This window comes from Eimeria maxima, genomic scaffold (genome assembly GCF_000499605.1).
Source record: "Eimeria maxima Weybridge genomic scaffold, Emw_scaff302, whole genome shotgun sequence".
NCBI lineage: Eukaryota > Apicomplexa > Conoidasida > Eucoccidiorida > Eimeriidae > Eimeria > Eimeria maxima.
In genome coordinates, this window is record NW_013565867.1 from 10,001 (window position 1) to 20,000 (window position 10,000).

The 10,000-nt window shown below is 44.2% G+C and overlaps 3 protein-coding genes across 3 annotated transcripts in view; 1 reads left to right on the forward strand and 2 right to left on the reverse strand.

The window, feature by feature from the left end:
• The window catches only part of EMWEY_00027320 (eukaryotic translation initiation factor 2b, putative), a gene marked incomplete at both ends in the record, with an annotated part of 3,286 nt that extends 2,115 nt beyond the window's left edge, over positions 1-1,171 (forward strand). Inside the window, 4 exons of the mRNA XM_013481272.1 lie at positions 1-159; positions 432-512; positions 758-794; positions 1,030-1,171. The exon at positions 1-159 is cut by the window's left edge and continues 103 nt beyond it. Coding sequence (XP_013336726.1) covers positions 1-159; positions 432-512; positions 758-794; positions 1,030-1,171 — 419 coding nt within the window. The remainder of the gene's footprint in view (positions 160-431; positions 513-757; positions 795-1,029) is intronic.
• Positions 1,172-2,007: 836 nt separating this feature from the next.
• On the reverse strand, positions 2,008-6,496 carry EMWEY_00027330 (hypothetical protein, conserved; the record flags this gene model as incomplete). The annotated part of the gene is made up of 14 exons (XM_013481273.1): positions 2,008-2,046; positions 2,167-2,276; positions 2,714-2,855; positions 3,083-3,211; positions 3,442-3,816; positions 3,942-4,005; positions 4,137-4,215; positions 4,443-4,630; positions 4,834-4,958; positions 5,179-5,375; positions 5,500-5,566; positions 5,788-5,882; positions 6,140-6,245; positions 6,449-6,496. 14 exons carry the CDS (start codon positions 6,494-6,496, stop codon positions 2,008-2,010), a joined length of 1,764 nt encoding a protein of 587 aa, XP_013336727.1.
• A 1,495-nt stretch (positions 6,497-7,991) lies between these two features.
• Positions 7,992-10,000, reverse strand: part of EMWEY_00027340 (hypothetical protein, conserved) — a gene marked incomplete at both ends in the record, with an annotated part of 2,347 nt that continues 338 nt past the window's right edge. The window contains 6 exons of the mRNA XM_013481274.1: positions 7,992-7,999; positions 8,220-8,283; positions 8,505-8,650; positions 8,867-9,063; positions 9,228-9,675; positions 9,966-10,000. The exon at positions 9,966-10,000 is cut by the window's right edge and continues 338 nt beyond it. Of these exons, the coding sequence (XP_013336728.1) occupies positions 7,992-7,999; positions 8,220-8,283; positions 8,505-8,650; positions 8,867-9,063; positions 9,228-9,675; positions 9,966-10,000 (898 nt within the window). The remainder of the gene's footprint in view (positions 8,000-8,219; positions 8,284-8,504; positions 8,651-8,866; positions 9,064-9,227; positions 9,676-9,965) is intronic.

A 10,000-nucleotide genomic window follows, 5' to 3' on the forward strand; every position in this document is an offset into this window, starting at 1 on the left:
CTTTTCGTGGGGGTTTTGAGGTTGTAGTCATGGGGGGAGATGCAGAAGAAGGAGGAAAAAGAATGGCATTAAGACTACAAACAGCAAATATACCAACAACTTTTGTACCTAATAATGCATTATTCCCTATCATGGCTAAAATTGATAAAGTATTATTAGGTAAATAATTAACAAGAAAAAAAAAAAGAAAAAAGGGTTTAGGGTTTAGGGTTTAGGGTTTACGGGTTTAGGAGGGTTAGGGGCGTATCGAGGGTTTAAAGGGAGGGAGGGGATTAGGGTTTAGGGTTTACAGTTGGACTTAAAAGGGATTTAAGAGGGTTTAAGGGCATGGAGGGTTACGAGGGTTTGACAGCATTGTGACTCTAAACCCTAAACCCTAAACCCTAAACCCTAATTTTTTTTGTATTTTTTTTTTCTTGTTCTTTGTACAGGAACAGTAGCAGTATTATCATCAGGGGGAGTCGTAACAGTAGGAGGAGCAGCACCAATTGCTTATGCTGCTCGTTATTTTAGTAAACCCTTAATAGCTGTTGCTCCTTTATTTAAATTAACTTGTCTTCCTTTCTTTGATCATCAAACATCTAATGAATTACTCCCTCCTGCTGCCGTAAGTTATACACATAGCTAGCTAGCTGGCTAGCTAGCTAGCTAGCTAGTTAGACAGACAGACAGCTATCTATGGAGGTATGTAGGTGGCTAGCTAGCTAGCTAGCTAGCTAGCTGTTGCTTTTTTGTGTGTGTGTTGTGTCCCAGTTAGTGCCAGACGGACAATCCATGGGCGACGTCAGTATCAGGTACGCCACTATTGAATTAGCTAGCTAGCTAGCTAGCTAGCTAGCTAGCTACCCATCTAGTATATATCTAGCTAGCTAGCTAGCTAATGCAGCTAGTATTCCCTTCTTCCTACGCGTCTACCTCCCCCCCAACCCGTCTACCTCCCCCCCTACCTACCCAGCTAGCTAGCTATAAATAAATAAGTAAATAAATAAATAAATAAATAAATAATAATATGTGTATGTATGTGTACAGGATACCTATGTTAGATTATGTAGCTCGTTCCTTTATATCTGTATTTATTACTGATGTTGGTGCTGTTGATCCTTCTTATCTATTTGCATTAAGTAGGCAAAGGTATCATGTTGATGATATAGCACTTAGTATTGTTGATTAATTTATTTATTTATTTATTTTATTTTTATTTATTTATTTATTTATTTATTTATTTGCTGGCTAGCTATAGATAGCTAGGTAGGTAGGTAGGTAGGTAGGTAGGTAGGTAGGTAGGTAGGTAGGTATAGATGGATCAGTAGGGGGGAGGTTTTGCCGGTTATGTATTTAGCTAGCTAGCTAGCTAACTAGCTAGCTAGCTGTGTGGGTAGCCAGGTAGGTGGATAGCTAGCTAGCTAGCTAGCTAGCTAGATGGCTAGCTGGGTAGCCAACTAGCCCTTGATGACCGATTAGTAGTGGGGTTGTTGTAGTAGCAGCCTGCGTCAAGGTGTGTGTACACCTGGAGGCAGTGCTGCTGCAGCTGCTGCTGCTGCTGCTGTTGCTGCTGCTGAGGAGGCAGACAGCAGCAGCAAAGAACTTATTGAAGTGTTTTTCCTTTTAAGTATTCCAATCTATAAACCCTAAAACCTAAACACTAAACCCTAGACACTAAACCCTAAACCCCAAACCCTAAACCCTCTCTTGAGAAGTTTGTTGTTGCCGCTGTGTGGCTATATAAAAAGAGGCACCACGGATACCGTCCCACGGGGGAACAGCTAGCTAGCTAGCTAGCTAGCTAGCTAGCTAGCTAGCTAGGTAGTCACGCTAGTAACTAGTTGCACAGCTAAGTAGCTAGCTAATCAGCCAGCTAGCCAACCAGCTAGCTGACTGCCTATATAGCTATCTTAGGAGCTAGCCAGCCACCCACCAAGCTGGCAAGACCCACGGCTAGCTAGCCACGTAGCTAGCCAGGCTAGCTAGCTAGCTAGCTGCCAGCTTCTTTCCCTTCATGCGCCAGAGTCATAGATCGTCGTAGCTAGTTGTAGGTCGAGGAACAGTCTGAGGTGGACATACACTCCACAACAAACCCTAAACCCTAAACCCTAGGACACCACTCAAGCAGCTACCTAGCTATTTAGCTAGCTAGCTAGCTGGCTAGCTAGCTAGATATAGACTTACCATTGGTGCAGCGCCAGTGGCATAAGGAGAGTCCCAATCGCGCTGCCGTCTAAAGTGTGGGGCCATAGGAGGGGGGGGCAGCACAAATGGAGGAGGAGGAACTCCTCCTGCTGTACGTATACACCACAACACAAATTAGGGTTTAGGGTTTAGGGTTTAGGGTTTGTGGGTGTTGCATGAGAAACCTTTCTGCAGAACGACTGCCTGTAAATTAGGGTTTAGGGTTTAGTGTTTGTATGTCTTGCAGTATGAAAATCATTTCTGCAGATCGTTAGTCTCGAAATTAGTGTTTAGGGTTTATTAGGGTTTATTAGGGTTTATTAGGGTTTAGGGTTTACGAGGAAATAATTCTTGTCCTGGTGGTGCATATTATGAGTATTATGCGATCTATGATGATGAATTCTTTCCTCTTTTTAGTAAATTAGTGTTTATTGTATAATAATGAATTTATTAGGGTTTATTAGGGTTTATTAGGGTTTATTAGGGTTTATTAGGGTTTAGGGTTTACGTGGAAAGAATCCCGGTCCCGGTCCCGCAGGATGATTACTATGCGATCTATGATGATGAATTCTTTCTCTTTCTCTTTCTCTTTCTCTTTCTCTTTCTCTTTGCCGATGTCTTTCTTGAGGAAGAGTTATGTGTTTATTTGGATCATTCATGTATGCTGTCTTCATTATATGAGGTACATACTGAATATACAATCATAAACCCTCATAAACCCTCATAAACCCTAAACCCTAAACCCTAAACCCTAGACACGAGTTGACAAGAAACCACAAATGTTTTATGATAAACATTCAGTGCATCAGAACAGGAAGATAGTCAGTGGCTATAAATCCTAAACCCTAAACCCTCGGTATCTCATACATACCACATCCAGCACGCCAAACCCTAAACCCTAAACCCTAAACCCTACTTTGTTAATAATGCGTATAAGCTCGAGTTCGTGTTTCTTGCGATGATGTAAATGAACAAAAGAAGGAGCCTTAAACAATTTCTGGCATAAAGTGCAACGATAGCGACCTTCTGCATCTTTAGATGTATGCTGCACACAAACCCTAAACCCTAAACCCTAAACCCTACACCCTAAACCCTAAACCCTAAAAATAATTCAAATACTGTCACAGAACCAGCAAGACGATTTTAACCATCTTGCCTCTCCATTGGGGGTTTTAACAGAATGGTACGCACGGCTCGGTGCTGCTGCACTATTTTAGGGTCTAGGATTTATTAGGGTTTAGGGCTTATTAGGGTTTATTAGGGTTTAGGGTTTACCTCTTGACAGAAAGCAGTCCATTTACTTTGTATAACAGGACTCTCTTGTTCATCAAGAGGAGGAGGAAGATTTTGTTGCATGTTTGCTGCCATCTGCAGCAGCGCCTGCAGCCTCTGGTCTAGCTGCTGCACCCACTGCTGCTGCTGCTGCGATATACCGCTGCTGCTGCTGCTGCTGTTGGTGTTGTTGTTGCTGCTGCTGCTCGTATTGTTACCGTTGCTGCTGCTGCTGCTGCCGTCCTCTACTATATCCTCCTCCTGCTGCTGCTGTTGCTGCTCCTGCTCCTGCAGGAAATGCTGCAGATGGGGAGGACAGGCAGGACGTAAATGTGCTGCTGATGCATTTAGATGCAGCTGTTGAGGGTCGTCGTACACCTGAAACCACAAACCCTAAACCCTAAACCCTAAACCCTAAACCCTAAACCCTAATGCACGCACACACACTTTCGATCCACCACTGTCTAATATTTAGGGTTTAGGGTTTAGGGTTTATGACGGACCTTGCCGCTGTAGTAGCAGACGCAGTGGACATGCCGTAAGTACGTCAACATCAAATCCAGACGCCTGAACACCCAAACCCTAAACCCTAAACCCTAAACCCTAAACCCTAAACACTATTCCTGAAGTCTACGCTGCAGAGGGGTAAAGGGGAAAATAAATTAGGGTTTAGGGTTTACGATTTAGGCTGTACGTACAACCAAGGGTCGTCAATCCCATCAAGAATCTCCTCTAAAGGATGAGGCGCATCTGCTGCGCATACATCCAACTGACCATCTGCAGCAGCAGCAACAGCAGCAGCAACAGCAGCAGCAGCAGCAACAGCAGCAGAAGCAGCAAAACATCATTCTTTTCTCTTGCATTTTATCTCAATCTAAATGCAAATGACTTTGAAACAAACAAATACACCATAAACCCTAAACCCTAAACCCTAGAAACCCTAAACCCTAAACCCTAAGCCCTAGAAACCCTAAACCCTAAACCCTAAACCCTTATATATATACCTAGTGTTCTGATGAGTTGCCAAGCAGTTTGACTATCTTTTTGCAGACGAATAGAGGAGAGAGCAACAGGAGGAGTTAAGGAAACAGAGACAGAAGAAGAAGAAGAACGAGGGGGTTGGAGACGTAAAGAAAATTCTATTAATTGCTCCCCTCCATTACCTCCTTTTTCCTCACATAAACGAACTATCCTGGAATACACAAACCCTAAACCCTAAACCCTAAACCCTAAACCCTAGAAACCCTAGAAACCCTAGAAACCCTAAACCCTAGATATCTTATAAAAGGTTATTGAATAATTCACGGGAAAGCATATCATATAAGACTTGAATATGGCGGATACAAACATGACTAAGAATCCATAAACCCTAAACCCTAAACCCTAAACCCTTACGTGAATTCTGCTCCTTGAGCAAGAGCCTCATCTGCTGCTTCTTGCGAAGCAAAAAAGACGTGAGCAGTACGACTAGAAGTTGGGCCAGAATTAGAAACCATCGCAGCGTATAAGGCTCCACGCTTCTGAAACGTAAACCCTAAACCCTAAACCCTAAACCCTAAACCCTAGATGTAAACCCTTGGTGTAAACCCTATATTGGGTAGAAATGAAGAAACAGATGATTCATATCATGACGGAGCTAAACCCTAAACCCTACTTTCCTCTAGACGATACACCCATACCCTTCCATACAAAACCCTAAACCCTAAACCCTAAACCCTAAACCCTAAACCCTAGACGTACTTCTAGAGCTTTAAGTACATCAAATTTATTGATTCTTGGATCAACCCTATGGATCTCTAGACAACAAGAATCAGGCAGCAGCAGCACATCCTTAGCAACAGCAAATACACCAAAAGGTAAATCTTCTTGTTGCTCCCCTGTTGTTGATACTCTTGCCTGACGAGGCCATTCCTCTAATAGTAAAGGAGACATGTCACCTGCAGCAGCAGCAGCAGCAGCAGCAGCAGGTACAGTAGCAGCAACAGTAGTGTACTAGTAGGAGCAACAACTGTAGTAGTAGTAGGAGCAGCAGCAGCAGCAGCAGCAGCAGCAGCAGCTTACCTGCCCCTGTAAGGAGGCCAACGGGCACCTCCAACTTGAGGTCACGGAAACCTCCGTCTTCCCATCGCTGCAGCAGCAGAAGCAGCAGCAGCAGAAGCAGCAGCAGCAGCAGATGCAGCAGCAGCAGTAGATACAGCAGCAGCAGCAGCTGGTCGTGAGTCTACTGATTCGGAAGACACTGCTGCTGCAGCACGAGTGCTGCTGCCTTCCTCGCCAGCAGCACCAGCACCAGCAGCAGACAAGCATGCAAAAGCAGCAGCAGCAGCAGCAGCAGCAGCAGCAGCGTACCTGGAGGAAGACCTTAGCTTGATGTTGTGCTCGATCTCTGCATCTAACAAATTGTTCTCTTAATAAATTTGGATTATATGCCTCATGCATAAACCCTAAACCCCAAGAAAAAAAAACCGTAAACCCTAAACCCTAATTCATAAATAGATATATATAGACAGACAGCTAGCTACCCAGCTAGCTAGCTAGCTAGCTAGGTAGCTAGTTAGCTAGCTAGCTAGCTGAATACAGTGGTAGCAGCTACTGTGTGTCTGACGGTACCGTCAAAGATTTAGGGTTTATATTGTATATATACAAGAGATTATTGAGGGTTGAGTATATTAGGGTTTAGGGTTTAGGGTTTAGGGTTTACCTAGATGATGATTTTCTTCAAAGAAACGAGATGCATGATGAATTCTGTATTCTTTTAAATATTTTTTATATCCATCATTTAATACATCTTGGCTTGTACCATCAGGCTGTATATACACCCCAAAACCCTAAACCCTAAACCCTAAACCCTAAACCCTAAACCCTAAATATTAAATTTTGACAGGGGTAGGGAATTATATATATAGACATTAAACTTCAAGCTAAACCCTCAAAAAGCTTATGCAGAAGGTGTCACCCAAACCCTAAACCCTAAACCCTAAACCCTAAACCCTAAACCCTAAACCCTTACATTTCTGAGCACGAATTGTTTGAAGCTAAGCATAGGACCATCAAGCATATGCTTAATTTGTGTATCTGTATCTAAACCCTCAGAGGACGTAAACCCTCCTCCTCCTCCTCCTCTATTGCTGTGGTTACCGTAAACCCTAAACCCTGATGAATAATGAGGGTCTGAGCCCCTATGTCTTCCCCATGACCCCCGTGAGGAAGCGGGAGATCTGCTGCGGCTCCGACCCATCGTAAACCCTAAACCCTAAACCCTAAACCCTAAACCCTCGTCATGCACGATAGATAAGAAAGCAGAGAGGGGTATTAGGCAACCAATGCCGTTGTTGTTGTTGCTGCTGCTGCTGCAGCTGCTGCTTTTGCTGCTGCTGTTGCTGCTGCTGCGAACCTTCGATGTTTCTGTTTCAACCGGTTCTGCTGTTGGTATTGTTGTCGCTGCTGCTGCTGCTGTTGCTGCTGCTGCTGCATAAGGATACAGTGCTGCAGCGCGATAAAGAGTAAAGACTTTGCTCCCCTTACGAGTTAATAATTAAGAAGAGAAAAGACAAAAAAGAAGAAAAAAAGGAGCAGCAAAGAGTTGTTAGAAGATGGTATTAGGTGGTTTGCTGCTGCAGCAGCAGCAGCGGCGGCAGCAGCAGCAACAGGAGCAGCAAAAAGGGTCTATTATCGTGATAAAGGTAATAAAAAAGAAGAAATAAAATAAAAAAGATAAAAAGGACAAATTTATTTATTTATTTCTTTCTCCCCCCCTCCGCTCTTCCTGCAGTGGTGACATCTGGGGCTGCCTGTACACCGCAGCGCATGCACCGGTGGTTTTCTTGCCATCGGCTAAACCCTAAACCCTAAACCCTAATATATAACAAGGATAAACCCTCTTCATGTTTTAGGGTTTAGGGGTTATCCATTAGGTCTAAACAGATCCCCTAAAACCCTAAACCCTCCCCCTCTATATATGGGGTTATTAACACTAGGTGTTCCTGTCTAATGGTGTTTATTATTATCTAGGGTTTAGGGTTTAGGGTTTAGAGAAACTACTCAAACACTAAGGAAAACCCTAATAAGGGTGGGGGGTTTTGCCTGCTGCTATACTACTTCCTTGCTTCTCCTCTAGCTGTTTGCTACGAATACTAGCACAAACCCTAAACCCTAAACCCTAATTATTAAACTCTTGCTTCTCCTCTAGCTGTTTGCTACGAATACTAGCACAAACCCTAAACCCTAAACCCTAATTATTAAACTCTTAAGAAAAAAAGATAATCTGCAAACCCTCCTCTCCAACCCCACGCGTTTAAACCACCGGACCGAGCATCTGCTCTAAACCCTAAACCCTAAACCCTAAAAAAGGCTGCATGCCTTTGAGGTTGCAGCTGGCTTTGGCTTTGTCGTTGTCTAATGTTCCGTAGACCCTAAACCCTAAACCCTCGGCACGCATTTAAGGGTTTAGGGTTTAGGGTTTTGGTGTTCCTTAAGGGCAGCTACACGTAAAGGATAATGATCCTCAACAATAGCAGCAAACCCTAATGCTCCCATTGCGGTGTATGCGCAGCTTAGTAGTCTCTGCAGCACACAAACCCTAAACCCTAAACCCTAAACCCTAAAATTGCCAAGCTCAATCCCTTCCTTCCTCCCCGCCATTTAATCAAAAATGTATCTCTCCCTACGTACAATACACCTTAGTAGGGTTTAGGGTTTATAAATTAGGGTTTAGGGTTTAGGGTTTATTACCTTAGCAGGGTTTATCATAAAACCCTTTGTATCCCCTAGGGTGTCTGCACACCATAAATTTCTTCCTAATTGCAGCGCTGCTCCGCTGTCTCCTTCATCTACAGCAATTGATGCCTAATTCACAAACCCTAAACCCTAAACCCTAAACCCTAAACCCTAGGAGCCTGACCCTCACAAACAGTCCTGAAGACCATTCAACAAACCCCGACGCTTTCATCGTTGAACTAGTGTTTAGGGTTTAGTAGGGTTTAGGGTTTATGACTAAGGGAAGGAACTCATCGATTTCGCTAATATTAGGGTTTAGGGTTTAGGGTTTAGGGTTTAGGGTTTCTGACCAGAGTAAGGAGTTCCTCTAAATCGCTCTTTTTTGCCTTTTCTTCTTTTATATCCTTAATTAATTTTTTTAGGGTTTGGGGTGTATACGCTAAATTCCTCCAACCAACTTCTGTCTTCTTGTTGTAAGCAACACAAACCCCAAGACCTGCATAAACCCTAAACCCTAAACCCTAAACCCTAACCAACGCGCTACGCCATGCTGGATACCCAAACCCTCAACCCTCAGACGACAAAACCCTCCATGTAACTGTATATATCGCGCCTTGATTGTTTAGGGTTTAGGGTTTAGGGTTTGCCAGAGAGGTCGACTGCCTCACACACACATGTCCCTAGGGTTTAGGGTTTAGGGTTTAGGGTTTACCCGTGAGGTCGGTTGCCACGCAGATTTTCTTGCGGTTTGCTGCCCACGCGGATGCTTGCTTGGCGATTTCATCGGACAGCTCCTTTAATCTTTTGCTGCTGCTGCTGCTGCTGCTGTTGTTGCTGTTGCTGTTGCTGCTGGTGCTGCTGCTGCTGTTGTTGCGCTCGAGGTAATCAAGAAGTTTCTTACACAGCTCTCTATGCACAAACAAGCAACGGAGGGTTTAGATTAGGGTTTAGGGTTTAGGGTTTTGGGTTTTTATGCTCCCTAGCAACGACAAGAGTATGCAGCAGCAACAGCAGCATCAACAGCAGCAGCAACAGCAGAAGCAGCAGCAGCACCAGCAGCAGCAGATGCTCACTCTTTTTCTTTATTGTAAGGTTTTGCTGCCTCTACAGCATGGCGAATAACAGCAGCAAAAAGAAGCGGCAAATCTGCTGCTGCTGCTGCTGCTGTTGCTGCTGTTGCTGCTGCTGCTGCTTTAGATGTTTTCTTTGCTGAGGGTTTATTAGGTGCAGCAAATGCAGCATGGGGTGTATAAGCAGCTGCAGCAGCAGCAGCTGCTGCAGCGGTGGGGTTATTATAAACAACCACCTCTGGTTGCTGCTGCTCTCTATCACGAAATAAACTGTATAAAGGAAGCATATATTCCTTGCTGCTGCTGCTGCTGCTGCTGCTGCTGCTGCTGCTGTTGCTGCTGCTGCTGCTGCTGCAGCGCAGCACAGGGATACACTCAGGGAGAGTATAAAAACCGCGACTATGCGAAGGAGGAAGAGAAGAAGAAGGATTAGCTAATAAATCAAAGGGGCCTACAACACAAACCCTAAACCCTAAACCCTAAACCCTAAACCCTCAAGTTTGAGTCCTAGAGACTTAACGCTGAATTGTGGTTTGTGCAGATCATTAAAGTGTGTCGTCCGCTTCAACTAGGGTTTAGGGTTTAGGGTTTAGGGTTTACCGCATAGAGTAAGTCCTAGGGTTTGTAATGCCTGCCTAGGGTCTTGTCCCTTTGGGGTGTATAGGCAGCAAAACCCCCATAATAACCAAAACCCTAATTTATCTGCTGCGCTGCTGCAACAAATATTTAAATAAAACTTACGCTGCAGCAGCTCGGCTAGATGCTGCTGCTGCTGC